This window comes from Sprattus sprattus, assembly GCF_963457725.1.
Source record: "Sprattus sprattus genome assembly, chromosome: 1".
NCBI lineage: Eukaryota > Metazoa > Chordata > Actinopteri > Clupeiformes > Clupeidae > Sprattus > Sprattus sprattus.
In genome coordinates, this window is record NC_137920.1 from 63,083,429 (window position 1) to 63,105,709 (window position 22,281).

The following is a 22,281-nucleotide window of genomic DNA, read 5'->3' on the forward strand; positions in this document are numbered from 1 at the left end:
CAAGTTGCAACTCATATTAATCTGTTATTGGTAATAAGGACAGAAAATAAAAGTATAGGCAATCATGAAAATGTCTCCATGCCAGGGACAGAGTGTTACATTCCCTGCAACCCAAATCTAAGATTTACAATTCCTATTAAGGACAGACTGAAGTTATATCAATTAACAATTGTACTAAAACTCTTGTAAATATTTTTACACTATAAAATATATTGTTAAATATTAATTTAGGTATTGCTTTTCATCAATGACTAAATTAATGTTGCTGATTGGGCAGTCAAAGAATCACCACCATGCCAACACACACACACAGACACTCACAGAGGAAGGATTACTGCATGGGAAACATTTAAAGGTCCACTTTCTAACTACCAGATTAACAGTATCATTTGGTGATTATCGACAAGATCTCATTGGTCTTCACTTAAGAAGTTTGTGTTTTCTCCCGGTGCATGTGGTGAAGAGTGTGCTTTGCACCACAGGAGGGAGGAAGTGCTGAATAGGCAGTCTTTCAAAGGCCTGTTTTGACATATGCCATTTTAGACCCCCAGCCAAAGTTATAATGGGATTAAAATCAATCGCTGAATAGATGTCATGCTGAGTTTGCAAAAATGCGCGTACACATATAATATATAAATTCACTTTTTTATATTTAATATAATTTTATGTGATTTATTAGTTGACAAAATTATTTGACTTGTGTGAACAGAGAAAATATCTAAAGAGTTGTTGTGAGTGACAACAAGCTTTGATTTCTGTCTAAGGAAGGGTTTTATCTAATGAATGTATCGGGGAAATATCGTAAACTTTTGAATGGAAGAGGTTTAGATGGAGCATCTAATTTTTCTTTTTCAGCTGCGTGTTCTCCGTTTAGCCAAAAGACATAGCTAGACATCTGACGTTCATAAGGTATCTGGTAAGTCCTGTAGCATGTATACTTTCTGTCCAGATGGTGGCAGTAATCATGTGAAAGTGTGGTGAAAGTGACCAATGGCTTTAGAAGAAAAAACGGAAGGAGCCTGTCGTTGTTTAGGTTGCTATCCTAGCTACCTCAAAGCTTGTTGTTATAATTTTTACGAAAGCATGGAAATGTGTTAGATACCATTTCAGTGTATACTCTGCACTCGAAAAGGAGTGGCTGATTCATCATTCTTTTACGTAAAGAACGGAGTAACAAGTGAGTGAATATGCCTTCAAGTGAGCTAACTGTTATGTAGTTAGCTGGCTAATACTGTTGGTTTGGCAACAGCAACCCACAACCTACTGTTTTGAAAGAGTTCCCAGTTATCAGCTGGTTCACAATGGTTGTGTTACTGGCAGTTATTCTTAATTACTCCACCAGTATATTAAAATGTTACAACCTTGTATTTTATTGGCTCCAACACTACACTATGTTGGTTGTGTTCTTCATGTGTTTGCCTCACTGTTTGCGCTTTCTTTTAGGGACAATGATTTCACAGGTGTTCATCTTAACTTCTAAGGGTGATCATCTCATTTTCAAAGACTGTATCCTTCGATAGTGTCCTAATTTTAGGTAAACAACTGCCATGCACAGGACAGGAAAAGTTGCATTAAATTACCGTCTCTCTTCTTGTGACCTTAACCTAAAATATCAGTCCGAGGGGAAGCTGGAGTTGATGCCATCAATGCTTTCTATGAAAATGTGACAGCTTTAAGCGGCGACCAGCCACCTGTCGTCATGGTAGGTTGAATACAATTGAATAAATATGAAATTAATCAGGACAGTTGTTTTCACAGTGTTTATTCTTGTTAGTTGAGACTGTCCATCAATATGGTTTGTTTAGACCCACAAAGACATGAATTTCATACACGTCAGACAAGGTGGACTTTACTGGGTTGCCTCCACAAAAAACAGTGCCTCTCCATTTACCATCCTCGAGTTTCTTAATAGGTGAGAATACTTCATATTTTTGTATTCCAGATTGTGTAATACAGATTCTATACAGATTGTGGTGTGAATGTAGTAGGTATTTTAGTGATTTGGTAAGTAAATGGATTGTATTTGTGTGATAATAGTCCTGAACACTGGGTGATAGTAGCTTTGTTTGTTTTTTTTGCAGATTAACAGCTCTGACGAAAGATTATTGTGGCACTTTGTGTGAGAAATCTGTCAGAGCGAACTTTGCTCTCATATATGAGCTATTGGATGAAATGGTGGTACGTATGGTGATGCAACAATTTTCATTTAAAAATACCCTTATTGGAAACCATTGCAGTTGGGTGGGTGGGACAACGTGCCCAATGTAAATTTCTCCAGGAGGACATGGTCATTTTTCATTTTCTACCACTCCAGTTACATCTTCCACTCTGGACTTGCCCCTTACTCTGTTTTGCTCAGGACTATGGCTACATCCAGACCACCTCCACTGACATTCTCAAGAACTTCATCCAGACAGAGGCGGAGAGCTCCAAGCCATTCAGTCTGTTTGACCTGAGTAATGTTGGGCTGGTAAGACTGACTTTCCCTCTTCAGTGTCCAGTGCTGTGTTGAGGCACTGAATGAAATTTGATTGATCTTGCATTGATTTGCATTGCCACCATCAGCAAAGTTTTCTTTGTGGAGATTTTCAAGTGTGACTTCTTTAAACTGCCAGTGTGGTGATAAACATTTGGGAGGAAAAAACCCACAATGTTGTAGAAATGTATGGTGAACCTTGATTCTGTCTGCCAAGTCACACATGAGTTGAAATGTAAAATACCAACTGAAAAACAAAATCCAAATAGATGTGTGGTGATCTGTCCCCCCCCCCCCCTCCAGTTTGGAGCAGACACACAGCAGAGCAAAGTCACCCCCAGTGCATCAGCGACTCGCCCCATCATGGCTAACCGTGGAGAACAGGTCTGTGTGGATAACTAGAGTCTAAGCCAGAGCAGTGGTACCGAGCTAACCAGATGGCAATCAGTGTTTATGTGTAGATGACAACTTCTCTTGTTAGTTTATTGAGTTAGTTTTTTTTACATGAAATGTGGGAATAATAATGACAAATCACCCTGTGTGCTCCAGTGATATTTGTGCAGTAACTGACATTTTAGAACCACAATCTTAAATATGTGAAGACATGAAGGCATTGCTAACATTCTTGTGTCCCCCTGCAGGGTGGAAAAAATGAGATATTTGTGGATGTGATTGAAAGGCTATCCATGGTCATCGGCTCTAATGTAAGTGCAGTTCAGACACGAAAGAAATTAGAAATTAGAGTTTTTTTTTCTTCAAGAAAAACACAAGTGTAAACAGGCTTTTTACACTTCTGTGTTTGAAACAGGGCATTATAATGAAAGCTGACATAGAAGGAGAGATCAGGGTGAAGTGTTATCTACCAAACTGCTCAGGTGAGTGACATTGCGGATGCTAACAAGCCGTGCTTCTGCTAATTAACGATTGTTGACCTGGTCACGACCTTAAGCTGCTTCACATAAACCTTTCCATGTTTTTTTTTTTTTATCACACACAGACACACTGCCCTGTTATCTCCCATGAATTTCCCCTCTCACAGAGTCTTCATTTAACTTTTAACACCCCACCCTCTGCCTTGTTGTTTCCTCTCCTTCTGGCTGGCAGAGATGAGGATCGGACTAAATGAGGGACTCAGCATAGGAAAGTCACAGCTCAGAGGTGAGTAGTACTTCTTTCCCAGACAGGGAATGAGAGAGAAACACATACACCAACATCATCCTGTAATTTACACGACTTCACTTACTATACCTAAAAGTAATGTATACATGCATGTGGCGTTTGGTCTTAGGGCAGGCTTTATATGATATCAAATGGCATGTGGCCTGGTTAATATTTTAATTATTAACATAACGCTGTGTTGTGCAAGGCTTTATGAGGGCACCTTATGTAAAATGTAAATGTAAATTGTAAATTGAACCCCATTGCAGCCTTTGTAATCCAGGCATTGCTTATCTTTTTATTGTGCATCATTTTGCCTTTCTTTTGACTATGTGATTACGTACTGCTTTGTTCTCTTTCTCAATGTGTACTTTACCAGGCTATGGCTCTGCAGTGCGTGTGGATGAATGTAGTTTTCACCAGGCAGTTAAACTGGATGAGTTTGATACGTACAGAATCATAAAAGTCTGCCCTAGCCAAGGCGAGGTAATTACGCCACACAAGACAGACACACGCACAAGCACTTGATTAACACCCCCGTGGAATCTTAAACTAAAGGTTCTCCACGGCCATGAAATACAGTAAATTCATGGGATGTTTTGGGAAAGTCATGAAATTAGACTGCTGTGTGTAGGTGTAAAGACATTAATAATGTCATTGTACTCTTACATGGGGAATGTGTTGTGGTCAAAATGTCTTCAGTTACAGTTTCTACTTGAATTTACAATGTCAAAGTAGTCTAATAGAAAATACATTGAAAAGGTTGTTTCATTTTCATGCAGTAATTAGGTCCAATCTGTGCTGTGAAATATGCAATTTTGTGTTTTTAATGTGCGATTTAATAAAAGGTCCTTGAAAAGTCATGGAAACGTTTTGAAATGCTGTCAATGAAAATGGGTTGGAATCCTGAAGCTATTTGTTTTTCTTGCTCTCCTCCAGCAAGTAATAATGCAATACCAGGTCTGTGATGACTTGCCGTGTCCACCACCATTTCGTTTGTTCACCTCAGTGGAGAGGGACAGCGGAAACAGGTACTGAGTTGGGCCATGAGGCCTGTGGTGCAAGTACTAATCCTTGAGCAGTGTGAAAAATTAACTTTGAATTCTTTTCTGCATATAATAATATTTTGAGAATTGTTCTCTCCTTCAGATTATTACTCTACCTGAAGCTACGGTGTGATTTGCCTCCTAAGAGGTAACTTGTGCCTCGTCATACCTTGCATAACATTCACTGGCTGGGCAGATGAAATACCTACTGTTATCCTAGACTGTGCTTTCTGTTAGCCTTTCTGTAGTCATTCTGCCACGTGTATTTGCCATCTAATCTTGTTATTCTTTGCTGTATTTATCTTTATAGTGCTGCTATTAATGTGTCCATCTCTGTTCCGGTCCCAAAGGGTGCAATAAGGTAGGTCCTAACTATACAGAGTTGTTTCATTATGGAAATAAGTAAGCTTCTACTATGGGACTGGTGTATATGGCGTTATGGTAGTTCTATATGGACACTGATATAAGTATATGGAGTTATGGTAGTGCCTACAGTGTTACAGTCCCCATTGCTGGTACTCCATGCCCCCCTGGGGGACCTGCCTCACACTTTGGGAACCACTGTGGTTGTGCTGTAACCATAGACATATATACCATAGACATATAATAATTCATTTTATTTTTAACGCACTTTTCATATAATGCTGTAACACCATGTATAATCCCTATCCCCTCTTTCTCACACTCACACACACTCAAGCACACAGGCTTCTTGGTCCGTGTATCTTCTGGCCAACCGATTTTCGTTTTAAAACCAGGAAATGGAAAACGGACAACGAGCCGTCTCCCGTCTACCGTCTCGGAGTCGGAAAATGGGAAACGAGGGACGAACCTATTTCCCATTTCCCATTTATTTTCCAAACGGGGAACGGGTCGTTTTCTGTGGTTCGTGTGCGTGGTTATGAATGGAAATTCGGGTAAATAAAAACAGGGGCAATTTTCCATCACTGATTTTGCATTAATATGACCCGGAACTTGATGTCTTTTGTCAGTGTCTGTTAATCATGGCTACCGTTGATGAAGTTGTAAGCAACAAGTGTCCGAGAATAGTAGGCTACACCATCAGCGGACTGGCCCCGAGCTGCAAGACCCCTGTCTCCATCCTCCACAGGCACCAGGATGTGAAGATAATGTGTCCGAGGACAGTGCACCATCAGCTGACTGGCCCCGAGCTTCTAGGCCCTTGTTTTCATCCTCCACAGGCACCGGGATGTCAAAAATATGTGTCCGAGGACAGAACACCATCCACGGAATCTCTACGAGCTTCCAGGCCCTTGTTTTCAACCTCCACAGTCACCGGAATGTTAGAAATATGTGTCCGCCAAAGATGCACCATCAACTGACTCTCTACGAGCGTCTAGGCCCTTGTCACAGAACCAGTCCCGGGTCATATTAATGCAAAATCAGTGATGGAAAATTGCCACGGTTTTTATTTACCCGAATTTCCATTCATAACCACGCACACGAACCACAGAAAACGTTCGAAACGTTTTGAAATCGGAAATCGGAAATGGGAAATAGGTTCGTTCCTCGTTTCCCATTTTCCGACTCCGAGACGGGAGACGGAAGACGGCTCGTTATCCGTTTTCCATTTCCTGGTTTTAAAACGAAAATCGGTTGGCCAGAAGATACACGGACCCTTCTTGCTGCGCTCTCAGACTATCTTCCTGTTCCCCAATCTCAGTTTTATCTAAGGGGGATTTGGATGCTTTGCTTGGGCACCTCAGGCCCACTAAAGAGTCTGCTGCTCTGTCTGTGTGTCATCCCCTCCAGTCTCTCTCAGGAGCTGAGTAGCCCAGACCAGCGCGCCGAGCTCCAGCCCAAAAATAAAGCTGTTCTCTGGGAGATCCCTCGCTTCCCGGGGGGCTCACAGCTCTTGGCGCTGTTCAAGGTGAGGCTGGCTCTGGGTTGGATGCTGTCTGGTGGACAGTGGCTTTTTGTTAGTGTGGTTAAAGTCACTTCTGTATGGGGGAAAAAAGGTGCTTGTTGACAGGAAAAAAACATACCTGCATGAATGAGGACTATAGAGTGAGATGGGTGAAATTAGATGAACGAGTGTAAGGTTTGACACTCCAACCAAACATGGGATTATTTGTGTTTAATTTTATATTAAATATGTTATTTGTTGTTTCCTGTGTTGCCTTCTATTTTAAAATGTGTACTCTTGTGTTTTTTTATTTTTTATTTGAAATTGTCAATGATCAACCTCATCACAAAATCTGTCATGATACTCAGATGGAGGTTCCAGGACTGTCCTCAGCGTCGCTGCTGGAAGTGGGACCGGTGGGCATGTGCTTTGAACTGCCAAAGCACACCTGCACAGGCCTTCAGATACGATTCCTTCGCCTAACCCCAACTCAGCCGGGATCATCACAGCGTTGGGTCCGCTATGTGACCCACTCAGACTCTTATACCATCAGAGTCTAGAGCTGAGGTGAAAGGACACAGACCTTAACCAGGAGCCCTCTTGTTGGTCTTATGAACTGCTGGACTATTTGGTGGACTATTTGGCCTTGAGGAACTTGTTCAGGAGCTTGTCTTGCATTATTGTACACACTGGTATTGTTTGGCTCTGGAAACCATATGGGGCCAAAAAGTAAAAGCATTATGCAAGATTGAAAAAAAAAAATCACTACATAGCTAAAACTAAATATGACCGTAAATGTTTTGCTCAGTGGCCTGGTGATGTTTAATGTGTCAGACGTTTGAGGACAACTGGGACATGTATTGATAAATAAATAAGTATTATTTATTGTCTATCCATCGAGTCCGCTATTTCGCCGGTGGTAACAAAAGTGCGTTCCGAGTGTTCTTTCAAGTGTTCAAGTATGTTGCCAATTATTCTCAAAACAAAAGCGCACAGCGACGGATCTGATGTCTGCGCACCTATTAATCTACGGTCTGCATCACAGAACTGCAGAGCGGAGAAAACGCCACAGAAACCGAGGGCCACCCAAACTGATTTCAGCAAATGCAGGGCAGTCATGTCAGTGGAGGAGGAGTTAAGGAAGGGAAGTGTGGGGGTAGCACGCTCTGAAAGAAATACCGAGGTAGAAAACTACTAACCCAGATAGGCATATACAAAGCGGTACTCTCTATTTGAATGTTTTAAACGGACCATCCGAAAAGTCGCTAAGCTCACAGCTTTACGCTGTCCTGGAGATGGGGGACAAGGCGGGGACCAGGTAATGATAGCTCATTGCAGTAGCGTCAACATATATTGTGGCTATGTATGCACTGTTAGCTAGCTGTTTGAGGCGTGAACAGTCAGTAAACGGTAACGTTAACCAATACTGCAACTCTAACGTTAGCTCGTTATAGTTTGCAGCCTGCTGTGATTGCAAATAAATAAAATCAAGTTTACTGGACATCGCAGAGCTTACTTTTGTGCATTGCCACTCGAGCAATTATTCAGCCATGTAATGTTGCGACCTAACTAATAGCTAGCTCACGGTCTTCCGTCACGTTTGCTGTTGTATGAGCATAGCTAGCGCGAAGATCAAGAACCTTGTTTTGATAAGCAGCTAGCTGGCTCGGCTCAGTTAAGTTAGCTACCTTGCCTCAAATAATTTACCCCTGAAGACAGGGTTGCTAATGTATTCTGTTGCAGCTGTGGACACATCTACCGCATGTCCCCAGCCAATTATCACTCGTATATTGCATTCAGTCGATCATGGACATAACCGTCTGCGTTGCTACACGTTTACAAATTCAAAAAATTCAGAGTCTGTATTTGCAAGCCGACGAAGTTGGCGCACATTCTATTATTTTGAGCATAATTGTAACAACCGAGATGGCGAAATGCACGATACGTTCTGTAGTTAATGAATGGTGATGTATCAAAGGAAGTGTAGTTAACATAATGCATTAACGATATGACATTTTAAGGGTCCACAGTTGCATATATCCCACATCTGGTCTGTCGCCGTGTGTGTGTGGGTCTGTCCAGAAGGGCTTTGGTAGCTAGCTAGAGTGATGACTAAGAATGAAATATAACACCTTTAGGCGAGCGTTGAATCCTCAACAAGCAAAGAGCACATCACTGATCTCAGCCTCTAGCCTAATCCTCACTGTTTTGATTCTTGCCATGGAAACCAACAATACATCGATGTATGGTGAAATACATTCATAGGAATGACTCAGTGATTTCCGTCCTAAATTGAGGTGTAGTTTGTCTGGGTAATTTTAGAATGCACTAGTTAATTCTACTTACTCACTCGCTGTCTGTCATTGTAGGCAGTGTAATTGATTGCTAAGGCAATTGCTGTTATCTTTTGTTAATCTGTGATTACTTTACCTGGAATATCAGTTAATTTGCTGGTTAATTTGCAGCATAATAGTTATTGTTGCACCGGTTTGTATTGTATGAGTGGCAGGCATTCTGTTATTGTGTTGTTGTGTATTGGAGGATTTTATTAGTTTTTACCTGTTTACCCCCCCCCCCCCCCCCTTTCTTTGTTGTCACAGGGTATTCAAGAAGTCTAGCCCCAATTGTAAGGTAAGTCATTTGTATCTGACTGCCCTGTCATGCACATGTGACTCTTAAGTGGTTGCCTAGTACTTCTTCATGCCTTCAAGAGGATAAAAAAATGTCAACTCCTTGTAGGTCACAGTGTACCTGGGAAAGAGGGATTTTGTGGATCATTTGGATCACGTGGACCCAGTAGGCAAGTTGGCGCTGTCAGAGAATCACATGCATGTTAAATCGATTAAGGAGGTATTCAGAAGAACTAGAAATTAATTTGTGTCTACCCCCCCCCCCCCCCCCCCCTCCTCCCATAGATGGTGTAATCCTGGTTGACCCAGAATATCTCAAAGACAGAAAAGGTATTTATCCTATATTTTCTCACTCCCAGGGTTTTCCTACCTGTTCCAAGAGTCTTTCTGAGTTTGTATAATCGAGTGCAGGAGTTTTCCAGTGGACATATCTGTGCTCAAGAAGTTGCAGAAATTTGAATAGAGGGAGTACAGTAATATGATGGAGGACAGTAACCCAGGGTGCTGTTAGTCACATCCCTTTGAGGCTTCTCCAGGCTCAGGTTTTAATGATTAGGCTGAAGAATAACCGTGGCTGGGATGTTTCTATCGTTAAAAGGATACTAGACTGGTTCTTTTACTTAAACATAATTGATCCAGTCTGCTATTTGCCTTTGTGCAGTTTGATCTCTATTATACCCACAGTTTTCATTGTTATTTGTCATTCATAAAGGTGTAGAACTGGTTGAGGACAGACTAGTTTTGGCAGCCTAGAATCTTTTTGTCAGATTAACAATGAGGCTCAAACACTGCATTATCTTTTTACATGTTACACAGGTACTGTAGAAAATGAAACGATGCGATGAAATTCTTCTCTCATGTTCTCCTACTTTCTGTTTGTCTTCTCGCAGTGTTTGTGACCCTCACCTGTGCTTTTCGGTATGGCCGCGAGGACCTGGACGTCCTTGGCCTGTCTTTCCGGAAGGATTTGTACATCTCCACCTTTCAGGCCTTCCCACCAATCCAGGACGAGCGCAAGCCCAACAGTCGCCTGCAGGAGAGGCTGCTTCGGAAATTAGGGCAGCATGCGCATCCTTTTCATTTCACTGTGAGTTCACAGCCGCAACTCACGCACTCACACACACACACTCTTTTCTCTGCACATGCACAGACAGACTGAGTTCACAGCCTCACACTCACACACTCTTTCATTTCACTGTGAGTTCACAGCCTCACACTTAAACACTCTTTTCTCTGCCTAGCACAGAGACTTAACTGCCTCTGGATATACCCCTGTCTAAACATGCAAAAGAAAGACAACAAATAAAACAAGTCCAAAATATAGACAAAGATTTAAGCTCTAATCTGGTCAAGATGTGTTGTGAATTGATTTTTCTGTTTGTCACTAATCATTATGTGGGTAACAGTTTTTTTTTACCATTTTTAATTAAACTAGCAATGAAAGTTCATATGTGCTGAGAGACACGGGTTGCTATATTTAGGGTTGACATTAAGCGATACGCTAAAACCACTTCTGCATTTTGAGTTCCTTATACTTGCATGGTTCACATGATGCTATAAATGCATGTACTGTTGTACTTAATAATGTTAGTAACAGAATGACAAGTTCTGGTTTTCTTGGCTAACACAACCATCCAAATGCCCTTTCAAGCCTTTTAAAGTTTCTCTCAGTGTCAGAACTAAATAAAATTCAAATAATAAAAAAGGCCAGTCAATAAATGAGGCCAGTCAGAGTTATAAAAAGAGAATATTCATTTAGACAAATAATGAATTATGATATATGATTATGTTATTACCGCGACAAAGGAATACATGGCAGCAGCTCACGCACTTCCTTTGAACTGATGTTCTGACCAGTACCCTTACCCATTTATCACTGCAGCCAAGTCCTGACAGCAAGTGAAAAAGATGATCTAGAATTATAGAGTGACGCTCATAATTTGTATGATGAGAGAGAACTCAGTTTTGGCATGTGGTTATAACCCTGTGTAGATTGTGTGCGTCATGTCTGATGCTGTTGCTTATGTTGGTGCTCATGTGTTTGCTCTGATAGATCCCTCAAAACCTCCCCTGTTCCGTCACTTTGCAACCTGGACCTGAGGATACTGGAAAAGTGTGTACACACAAACACACACACACACACACACACACACACACACACACACATACAAACACCTTTATACAATGAATTTGTCTTGTGACATACTTAAACCATTTATAAAATTTGCATAAAATGCTGAATACGAAACCGAGTCTTATTTCAAGATTGTACTTAATCATGCAAGCATATAAAACACTGTAGAATCAATGGTCCAAGTCATGATTAATCCCATTAACACTTCCAATGGGAAGATTTTTTACTGAGAGCCCAATTTATTCTGCTTAGATTAAACACTTGCTCGCAGCCCAAGGCCTGTTGTACCATAGTCTGTGTGTTCTATTAGAAGTGATGAATGAATTCATCATGTCCAATTCTGCCTGTAGGCCTGTGGAGTTGACTTTGAGATCAGAGCGTTCTGTGCCAAAACAGTAGAAGAGAAGATACACAAAAGGTGAGTACGTTTTTCTCTTACTCTTAACCAGATTCAGATTGTTCCAGATCAGTCAGTGGAGTCCACTCAGATGTGCGTGAACAAGTTGGTGACTGGAATTGTAAGGTGTTATAATTGTACTCTTCTGTCTTTCTTTCAGGAATTCAGTGAGGTTAGTGATTCGTAAAGTGCAGTATGCGCCAGAGAAGCCCGGACCACAGCCCATGGTGGAGACGACGCGGAGCTTCCTGATGTCCGATCGCTCGCTTCACCTGGAAGCCTCTCTAGATAAAGAGGTAATCATGGCACACAGGGATGAAAACGAGAGGCAGAAATGATAGCTTAAAAACCAAAGTCTGACACTTGTTGTGTCTGTTATAGACCCTTTTTTCTGTGTTCTAAAGATGGCTGGCTCTCAAAAGCTCCTAAACATTGTATTTCTGCACAAGCACAAATGTTAGTATTGGCCTCCGTTATGGTGTAGCGTGGTTCATAGCAGTGAACGTGCTCTGTAGTGGCATGATGACATTGTTTACTCTGCAGTTTGTTATGTCTGAGCGTTATATAAGTAATCACATAGTTAAAAGTAAACAGGGCTACACCAAGGTAACAGCTTTGAAGGAGTGCCTTTTGTTATGTCTGTGACTCACTGAATGTTTACTGTCTGTAGTTATACTACCATGGAGAGCCCATCAGCGTGAATGTCCATGTCACCAACAACTCAACCAAGACGGTCAAAAGAGTAAAAATCTCTGGTGAGGGAACTTTTAGTTGATTTGCATATATAGTCACTTATTGTATTCTTTCAACATTTTCTGACTACTTTGAATGTGTATGCTTTACCAGATGTAGTCCACTGTTGTGCATTGTATTCAGTTCTTAATCAGGATTAGAGCCAGCCTGGGGAATGTCATCAAATACTTTAACCGTGAAATACCATTAGAGACTTCAATGAAAGCATGAAAGTATGAAATACTATTGAGCCCCATTTTGAGCTCCTTTTGTTGTTAAGATTTGTTTTTGGTTGTTAAGCTTCTCTCGGGCATTCTTCCTCTTTCTCTGTTCAGTTCGTCAGTATGCTGACATATGCCTGTTCAGCACAGCACAGTATAAGTGCCCAGTGGCCCAGCTTGAGGCAGAGTAAGTTCAAACTTCCCTTTTTCCTATTCCAGGTCAGTCATGCTATGGCGATACACAATGCCTTTTGTAATATCTGTTCTAGTTATTCTTGCGTTCTGCCAAATGCGAATCGACTATATTGTCTAAACAAAACATATGGTCTCTATTACCCCTTTTACACCAACAGGGAACCGGTTCCATTTTAGTTTATGCACGAAATTTTGAACTGTTTGGAGCATTCCAACTGAATATAAATTGGTTCGGAAACTGAAAAGTTGGTTTGCAGCTGGAACCAAAACATAGTTACGACATGGTTCGCTCACAGGTAATCAATGCGATCTAGCGTCTTGCAATGCGATCCAGCATTGTGCAACGTGGAGATGTGGGTTGGTTTGCTACTTGGCACCAAGGTTCATAGAATCCTGAACGGAACCGGTTCAAGACCCAGTCCCTGTTGGTGGAAATGGCCTATGTGAGTGGACAGAGTTTTTTAAATGGGGAGAAAGATAAGCAAAAGACATGGTCCGCTTACAATGAACCAATCAGTGAAAGGAAACCAGCCAGGACAATAGTCTTCCTGTCCTGGCCAAAGCATAGATGAGAACTGTTTGCTGTGTGAACACTGAAAGAAGGGTGTGATTTTGTTGTGACTCATTTCTGGGGGGAAATGCTGACTCCACTTTCAGTTTCATATATATTTGTATATCATATATATTATCTCAAAAGGTGCCTTTGATGTACCTCATTACCAAACGCTTGGTTATTGTTTCTCATAAATAATCCTTCCTTTGAACCTTGTATTGGTTATATAAATTTGCAGTGTGCAACAAAACAAAACAAAAATAACTGGCTTAATAATCACAGTTATAAGTAGTAGTAGTAGTAGTAGGAGGAGGAGTTAGATAGCAAGTTGAAGTTTAAGAACTGGTCTAGCTGATGAAGATGGAATCAGAGGAATTTCAGTGAGTTGTCTTCAGATGGCAACATTATCAGACATCAGTTATTCTCTCCTTCCTGTGCAGTTCAACTCCAAAATAACACTTACAGTGGGGAAAATAAGTATTAGAACCCCTACCGATTTCGCAAGTTTGGCCACTTGCAATGTGTGATCTAGAATTGTATTGGTAGGTGTATTTTAACAGTGGGAAACAGAATATCAACAAAAAAAAACAGAAAAATGCATTTTATAACATTTATGACTTTATTTGCATTTGATGCAAAAAATAAGTATTTGAACCCTCAAGCAAACAGCAAGAATTCTGGCTCACAATGACCAGTTATGTGCCCAAGAAGCACTCAGATTAGTCTTCATTAGGTCTAACAAGGTACACCTGATCTCAACTGGTGACGTTTATTAAAGAAACCTGTCCAAAGAATCATACTTCACACCTTCAACCTCACCACCATGGGCAATACCGAAGAGTTGTCCAAGGACGTCAGAGATAAGATTGTAGACCTGAACAAGGCTGGAATGGGCTACAAAACCATTGGCAAGCAGCTTGGTGAGAAGCAGACAACTATTGGTGCGATTATTCGTAAATGGAAGCAACACCAAACAAATGTTAATCGCTCTAGGTCTGGGGCTCCATGCAAGATATCCCCTCGTGCAGTATCAGTGATCATTCGAATGGTGCAGAATAACCCCAGAACTACACAGGGGGAGCTTGTGAATGATCTCAAGGCAGCTGGGACCACAGTCACCAAACAAACCATTGGCAACACACCACGCCGTAATTTTTTTAAGTACTGCAGCACTCGCAAGGTCCCCCTGCTCAAGGAAGCGCATGTACAGGGCCATCTGAAGTTTGCCATTGCACACTTGAATGATTCTAAGGAGGATTGGGAGACAGAATGTGGTCAGATGATACCAAAATCAAGCTCTTTGGCATCAACTCAACTTACCATGTTTGACAGGGGGGGGGGGAATGCTGAATATGACCCCAAGAGTACATCATATCCACCATCAAGCATGGAGGTGGAAACATTATGCTTTGGGGCTGTTTCTCTGCCAAGGGTACAGGACGACTCCACCACATCAAGGGGACTATGGATGGGGCCATGTAACATGGAATATTGGGCTTGAACCTCATTCCCTCATATTGAAAGCGCAACCTTAAAGATTAGGAGAGGATCTGCAAAGAGGAGTGGACCAAAATCCCTCCTGAGATGTGTGTAAACCTGGTGACCAACTACAAGAAACGTCTGACGTCTGTGCTTGCCAACAAGGGTTATCCCACCAAGTACTAAGTCATTTTTGTCAGTCAGTTTTGCTAGGGGTTCAAATACTTATTTTTTTTTGCATCAAATGCAAATAAAGTCATAAATGTTATAAAATGCATTTTTCTGGATTTTTTTATTGATATTCTGTTTCTCACTGTTAATATACACCTACCATTACAATTATAGATCACACATTTCTTTGCAAGTGGCCAAACTTGTGAAATCGCCAGGGGTTCAAATACTTATTTTCCCCACTGTAAGTGTTCCACTGCTGATGTGTCTATGTTAATGCCTTCCTCTTTCAGCTGAGAGGACAAAAAAAAAAAAAAACACATTGCAGTAAATTAATGTTATGACCCTTGAGAGGCTTTACAAATACAGGACCTTGTTCTCATTCCAATAAAAAAAGCTGACTGCAGTTTTAAAATTGCACTTCCTTCATTATGTTGCCTTTTGCCCACAGTGACCAGGTGTCGTCCAGCTCCACGTTCTGTAAGGTGTACACACTGACTCCTAACCTGGACAAGAACCGTGAGAAGCGGGGCCTCGCCTTGGACGGCAAGCTGAAGCACGAGGACACCAACCTGGCCTCGAGCACCATGTAAGCTCACTGCACTTGGGACCGTTTAGCAAGGCGCCTGGCCCCTCTCGTGTAGACCTACCTGTTGAGTGTAGCTTCAATGTTAATGCCCATAAGACTGTGCTATTGAGCTCTGGGTTGCTTCACATCCTGGTAGTATAAGATATACTAATTAAATGTACATATTCATATAGCAGATTCTGCTTTTTTTATGGCTTTACACATTAGTACAGGTATATATTTTGTCAGTGTAACCATGGCTTTGTTGGCACCCTGCTCAGTAGACCACCAGTTCAGCTACACATTCATTTGAGATGTAACTTAATGATTTAGGTGGATGACTCTACAACAGCCATTAATATGGTTTGTCATTCTACCCAGCCCAGCAGTGGGCATACCTTTCATGTTATTTCTTTTTTTATTATTCAACAGTGAAGTGGATGTCAATTAACCCGGGGTGCCCCTCCATTGATATCTAACTTTAGGAGACACAGAGTATAATGAGTGAGAAAGTATGCAAGTCAACCAGTAAAAAAAAAAAAAATCAGGCATCTAAGAATGAGAATGACTCATAGGTCAGTGATTGGTGGTTGTGACATGGACACTGTAAAGCCTTTTGGAAACGCGCCTCTAATGTCATCTCAGTGACCGTAGCTAAATCAAGTAAACCATTTTCACACGTTTTTCAGGTTTGTTTTTAGGTTTGTTACCTAAATAGGTCATTCAATGCTTTTCATTTCCTGTGGAGATAACTTGTTTAACCTCACTACCTGTTAAGGGGGGAAGCTGTGGTGTTGAATTTGGAACAACCTTGCTTGCAAACTATTCTGTTGCTAGCTTAAATATCAACTGCAGGAAATTGGTAGTCAGAGCTGTTGAAGGCTGTGGTGTTTAACTGTTTCCTTGGGGTGCGTCCCACAGTGTGAAAGACGTCAGCAACAAGGAAGTGCTGGGCATCCTGGTGTCCTACCGGGTGAAGGTCAAATTGGTGATTTCACGCGGAGGGTGAGCCTAACCACTTACTTAAATGACTGCATGCACTCTCATGTTCCATGATGTCACTCTCTTAGACACACACATACTCATGTGCGCACGCAGACTGACTCTCACAAACACATTGTGCTTTCCTCCCCCGTAAGTGCTCCTTTGTCAGTCAAATGCACACTTACTACAGTAACTGCTTCAGTGTAATTGAGTGGCTATGAAGCGGCTTAAGATGAAGTCATTGTTGGACAGACTATTTGCCAGTCACTTAAGTGATTAAAAATACACATCCTTGCTGTCTTCTGCTTATGGCTGAATACCAAATGCATATGTTAAGCCATTGCGGTGTCTAAAGTAGGCGGGATTGTAATGTTTCAGAGGACACTTGCATAAGGACTTAGCGACGAACTGAAATGCACATTGTGGTCGGCAGTAGAGGCCGTCGTTTCATCTTTGTAAGCTTGAAGCTTCCTTTGATATCATTCTGAATTAGTCAAAATAATTAGTGACACACTCAGTATAGTAAGAAAAATTCTTTGTCTACATTGTGCTACAAGCAAACCCCGTTAGCTGGGAGCAGCCCATACACAATTGTGTTTACAGTGTTGGCATGTTGAGGCATATTTGTGTAAATCCTAAAATTATGCAGTGTGTGAGAACTATCCATGGTGCTGAATCTCTTGGCAAGTCAAGAGGAACGTAGCCTGAGTTACTTATTTTAAAAGTGTTTTCCCACTCGCATACATGTACATGGACACGTTCCGGCAATCACAAACACACACTCTTTCTAGAGCTAGATGAGATGACATGTATATGTGCTTGGATTTTGCCTTCTTTTTTTGCTTTTTTATGTTTCAGTTCATCCCATTTCATTTCTCCCTCTCCTGTGTGTGTCCTCTGTTGATCTCTTCCTCCTGTGTTGTCTGTTTGTCTGTCTCTGCCTTCCCCCCCCTCCCCCATCTGTCTCTGTCTCTGTCTCCCCGGTGGGTTTCTTCAGGCTCTTAAGCGGATTGTTGGAGAGGTAATTTTACACCTGAGTGATCTGTTTCCAAGCATCTCTTCTGAGCTCACCTGAGCCATTTTATTTGTGTGTGTGTGTGTGTGTGTGTTTGAGACAGAGCGAGAGAGAGGAGTGAATGCCATGCTTGCACACATTGTGGGGGTTCCCTGGGATTCAGTTGTCTTTTGATCCTTTTGTGTCTACTTGTTTGATTTGGTTTATATTCTAGAGAGATCAATGCTAACGCTAAGCAAACCATCAGAAATGTCTTCCTGAGAATCATCACATGATTGAGCTGGGATGTTGTTATTGTTTTTTCTCACCCTTTGTATTTGTTTTTACAGGGACGTGTCAGTGGAGCTGCCCTTTGTCTTGATGCATCCCAAACCCACAGACCTCCCTGTTTCTCGGCCACCTTCAGGTACAAGCGCCAAAAATACTCTGGGGAAGATGTACGTGCTTTCGAGAGTACAGCGTAGAACAGCGACTTGGGCCAGCACACGTTGTGCCTTTTCATTTCACATTAAATGTACTGAACCTGCGGCTCAGCTGTCGCCGACCTCTGACAGTAATTTACCAGGCCTGCAACTGAAATGGATCATTCAATCACGAGCGTAATTGAATGCAATCATAGAGCAGCCGACCATCATTTAAAGGAATCAATGGTTTAGCGCTCAGTAAATAGATATACATGCTATTAAGGTGCCATGAAACAGAGAGATAATACAGGGCAGTAATTCTACACCACCCAAACAAACACATAGACTATTTGTGCAGCTGTAGCAAACAGACTGAATAGTGTAGCAGGCATCTGCATTGAGGGTAGTCGAAGTGGATGAAGTGAAAGACATAAAACGGCAAACAAAGGGAAGGTTGTTTTTAACGGTGTACAAATGAGAAAAAACTGGTGCTCAGAAAACTGTTTCCACAGTCCTATTCATGCATCCAAATCGCAATCTTTTAAATTACACCTGAAACATTTTCACTGTAAAACAGACATGGGCTTTTTCAGCGCAGGTTGCATACATACAACGATATACGTAATCACTTACTCCTAGAGTTTCTCCTACCATAATTCTTCCCATAACCCTTCCCATAGTCTTCCCATAACCCTCCCACAATGCTGTTTTAGCCATGTGCAGTCTGTTAGTACACACCAGGCCATGTTTTAGCACTCTGAGATTCTTGTGAATGAAGAGTGCGTTACAAATTAAATTAATTATTATTATTATGTTTTAGGCGCACCTTGCAACAATTTGTGCCTAAAATGGGTGTCTGCCCCTCTGCCCCCTACTGGGGGATTGAGACTAATTCATAGTTGAATGTTGGATGAACTGAAATGTTGTATGCTTTAAAAAGAGGGAACGTGTAAAGCTAAGATGTAGAATAAAACATTATACTTGGTGAAGAGGTTTAATTACCTTTGGCTTGATCGTTACTGTACATTTCAACAGCTGTTCCAGAGGCTGACCCTCCCATTGACACGAACCTGATTGAGTTTGACACAAAGTAAGTGTATCAAAACACACATCCCCAATGTGAACGCATACTTGTGATTTATTGTTTTAAAATGAATCATGTAAAGTCAGATTTCAAATCTCAAGCATGTTGGGAAAAAACATCTCATATAACGTACGTAGATTCCCTTCTAAACTCGGCTGTAACTAACCACATACAGCATCTTTGACTGTTGTCATTATGAAGACAAAATCAGCAAATCAAATGAAGTGTCCTTTCATGTACCCAAATCTGATCAGTGATCTGTTGCCATGGATCTGAATGACAGTAAACGCCAGAGGCTGTGAAAGTGGCAATGAATCGTAGACAATGTTAGATAGTTTTTAGTTGTGTGGTACTTTGAAACCAGCATTATGTTTGTTGAGCACGATGTTAACATAATTTCCCCCTGCTTGTTTTGCAGTAGCTTCTCTCAAGATGACGACTTTGTGTTCGAGGACTTTGCCCGTTTAAGGCTCAAAGGAGTAACAAATGAGTTGGATGAAGATTGCTAAAGATCTATTATGTTTCCTTTTTCTTTCTCTCTTTCTGTAAGCCCACCACTTTCTTTTTCTATTTCTTTCATTTCATTCTTTCTCTATCACACACAATCTGTATATCATTCATGTATAACAAACTGATAAGATACAGTCTCTTTGAAGAATGACACTGAAAACCCTTCCACCATATCGGCCGCATTAAACTCCCCCTTAAAGTTTAACTCAAACTCGGCAACTTTTGCTGAACTCTTTACAGGGACCCACCAAACGGTTGCTACGATTAGAGAGATCAAAACAGATGCTGTTGAGTTTTCACGTGAAGCGAGGCATCTGATTTGACCATGATGGATTGTAAGAAGAGACAAACCATTGCAAATTATCCTTTGGCTTTTCTGCAAGTTTTAAATTCAGTTGTTCATCAAATTGCTTAACTTCTCTGTGGCGGAAATGAAATGGTTTAAAAAAAAAAGAGAGAGAGAGCGAGCTTGCAAAGGACTTGAGGATCAGCATCATCTCCAGATTCCATATGCCGTCTTACTTAGAATGTTAAGCTACCCATGGAATCGTGGTTTACGATGCCCTGTCATTTTATATATATCAAATTCTATTTAATAAGTGTAATTTGCATTGTGCGATCATGATATACATTTAGAGTGGAAGGAAGTCTAAATAAATGATCGTGCGAAAAAGGTGGCAAAAGAACACCATCTCACATTCTGTCTGGGGTGCTTTCAACCCATGGGTGACCCCTAATGAGCTGCACGGCACAAGTGGAAATTGTTATTGTGTTTGCTTTTTGCATGAAGCATTGACAGGTGTTACTGCAAGAGACACCAAACTCAGAACAGTCTGTGCTTTCACTCCTGGGGGAAATCATGTCAAAGATGGAGCCTTCTGTGTTGCTGTGAAGGATTTTGTGCGTGCCTGTGTGTGCACGCGTGCGTGAGTGTGAGAGAGAGAGAGAGAGAGTGTGTGTGTGTGTGTGTGTGTGTGTGTTTGTGAATTCTGAGGATGTCCTACATTGTGGAGCAATCCTGTACAAATGAATGAGACTGCTGCTTTTCTGTTTTGTTGGACACCATCGACACAACAGAACACAGGTTAAGAAGAAACAAGCTGTTGAAAATAATTATTGTTATGTTCATTTTCACGATCATCAGAAATGTGCTGTTGGCCATTTTTTATTTCAGATTTTTATTTAATTTTCTAATTAAATGTGAGAAAATCTAAAATCATTCTGAATGTTTTCATTTGTATGAGTATTATTAGAAAAACATGGTATCACAGTCAAATATGCTGTTGCTGCAGACTTGGTGAATATAAATTCATTCCGAGCAAATAAGAGGTATAATACTTTCAAATGCACCATGGTGATTACAAATGTGCTGCATATTAGCTCAGAATCTGTAAAATCAGCACACAAAAAAACAAACATACAAGTCAACGGTACCATGGTTGTCAGATCCATTATAAAAAAAACAGTTAATCTATCTAATACATCCATAAATAAAAATAGGGTATTAACCATTTCTGATAGTTATACAGTAGTTATCTATGCACCTAATTATAAAAGCAAAATGCCTAAATAAAATGACAAAGTCCATCTAAAAGACGTCCATAGTAAACCCCATCCTGTAAAAAAAATATTTGATCATAACTTCTTTTTTTTATGTTATGTAACCAATACAATAACCTCAACTTTTCATGACGCAAGGTTTACGTTTCAGATCTTGTTCACCATCATCTGGCTGTAGCGGTTGAGCTGGGCAGAAATGATGCCTCCTAGTGGATTATAGTAAAAACAGACGTGTTCACAGACGTGTTCAGTTGTTTGGATGGGGTAATGTGCAACTGGGATCCTTTTTTTAGCACAACTTTAGTCTTCATTTACCCAAAATGAGATTTTGTAGTCCCTTATATCTACATTAGTTAACTATTGACAGCATCACAGTAAATCCTAAAAGGCACAAGAAGTATGAGAGAGTCAAAAACCTAAAAAGTGCAATATTACAGAATGTACTCCCTAGGGACCTCTGGAAAGCAACAGCTGGAACAGTGAGTGGGCAAATCTGACCAATAAAACATTGAATTAAGGTTAATGAAGCCAAATTGTCAAAAATAACTAACTAATATTAGTTATAGACATCGGACTATCTACTAGCCTATACATTAGAGTTATAGACCATAGGAGAGCTTCTATGCTTGCATGACCACACAATGCCTTGGATTTAAAGCTGTGCTCACCATATATGTGTTGAATGAGTGTGAAAGATAAAACATTTAACCAACAAAAAGACCTCTCTCCTCTTACCTTTCTTGCTTTTGATTGGCTCTGTTTACCCGGTTTGCCTCCAGTCTCTTTTCTTTCATCCAGCGGCCCAGAAGCTCCTCTTTCTCTTGCTGGACAGTGGAGAGCCCGCTTCTTAGAGCCGCCAGCTCCTGCTTTTTAGACGTCAGTTCCTCGGACTGCATCTCCAGGGAGTACTGGTAGTCGTCCATTCTGGTCTTCAAAGAAGCCTTTTCACGGCAGAAAACCAAGGCTTCATTGCGGAAACGGACAACCCTAAGAGTCGGGGCATGATCACACTTATTCGCCACTTCCACTGTCATATATTTTCCATTATGTACATATGTTGTGTGAACTTATTTTTCAGTCAGCATTGCGTGTACCCG

At 41.1% G+C, this 22,281-nt stretch overlaps 2 protein-coding genes across 4 annotated transcripts; both read left to right on the plus strand.

Annotated features, from left to right (window-relative positions):
* The first annotated feature begins 1,016 nt into the window (after positions 1 to 1,016).
* On the plus strand, positions 1,017 to 7,396 carry ap4m1 (adaptor related protein complex 4 subunit mu 1). Of its 2 annotated transcripts, XM_080848327.1 has the most exons (16): positions 1,017 to 1,177; positions 1,444 to 1,506; positions 1,617 to 1,702; positions 1,806 to 1,912; positions 2,082 to 2,178; positions 2,360 to 2,470; positions 2,780 to 2,860; positions 3,118 to 3,180; positions 3,285 to 3,351; positions 3,581 to 3,634; positions 4,014 to 4,120; positions 4,574 to 4,665; positions 4,784 to 4,828; positions 4,991 to 5,041; positions 6,454 to 6,571; positions 6,916 to 7,396. In XM_080848327.1, exons 2-16 carry the CDS (start codon positions 1,449 to 1,451, stop codon positions 7,105 to 7,107), a joined length of 1,329 nt encoding a protein of 442 aa, XP_080704453.1. In that variant the 5' UTR covers positions 1,017 to 1,177; positions 1,444 to 1,448; the 3' UTR covers positions 7,108 to 7,396. The 2 variants fall into 2 exon arrangements, with proteins under 2 accessions (XP_080704453.1, XP_080704454.1); XM_080848328.1 differs by lacking the exon at positions 1,444 to 1,506.
* A 365-nt stretch (positions 7,397 to 7,761) lies between these two features.
* On the plus strand, positions 7,762 to 20,777 carry arrb2a (arrestin, beta 2a). 2 transcript variants are annotated; one of them, XM_080848347.1, is made up of 16 exons: positions 7,762 to 7,865; positions 9,148 to 9,178; positions 9,287 to 9,347; positions 9,463 to 9,507; positions 10,068 to 10,264; positions 11,231 to 11,290; positions 11,662 to 11,729; positions 11,869 to 12,004; positions 12,379 to 12,463; positions 12,776 to 12,848; positions 15,511 to 15,648; positions 16,549 to 16,632; positions 17,609 to 17,632; positions 17,956 to 18,032; positions 19,066 to 19,120; positions 19,533 to 20,777. In XM_080848347.1, exons 1-16 carry the CDS (start codon positions 7,843 to 7,845, stop codon positions 19,621 to 19,623), a joined length of 1,248 nt encoding a protein of 415 aa, XP_080704473.1. In that variant the 5' UTR covers positions 7,762 to 7,842; the 3' UTR covers positions 19,624 to 20,777. The 2 variants fall into 2 exon arrangements, with proteins under 2 accessions (XP_080704473.1, XP_080704474.1); XM_080848348.1 differs by lacking the exon at positions 17,609 to 17,632.
* Positions 20,778 to 22,281: the final 1,504 nt, after the last annotated feature.

Bases quoted from the DNA above. Each gene is read 5' to 3' on its own strand.
- arrb2a (XM_080848347.1), top strand. From the start codon at position 7,843: ATGGGGGACAAGGCGGGGACCAG. The intron at 16,633-17,608 runs GTGAGCCTAACC...GGGTTTCTTCAG, and splicing joins TTGGTGATTTCACGCGGAGG to GCTCTTAAGCGGATTGTTGG. The intron at 18,033-19,065 runs GTACAAGCGCCA...ACATTTCAACAG, and splicing joins TGTTTCTCGGCCACCTTCAG to CTGTTCCAGAGGCTGACCCT.
- ap4m1 (XM_080848327.1), top strand. From the start codon at position 1,449: ATGATTTCACAGGTGTTCATCTTAACTTCTAAGGGTGATCATCTCATT. The intron at 3,181-3,284 runs GTAAGTGCAGTT...TGTTTGAAACAG, and splicing joins CCATGGTCATCGGCTCTAAT to GGCATTATAATGAAAGCTGA. The intron at 4,666-4,783 runs GTACTGAGTTGG...TCTCTCCTTCAG, and splicing joins GAGAGGGACAGCGGAAACAG to ATTATTACTCTACCTGAAGC.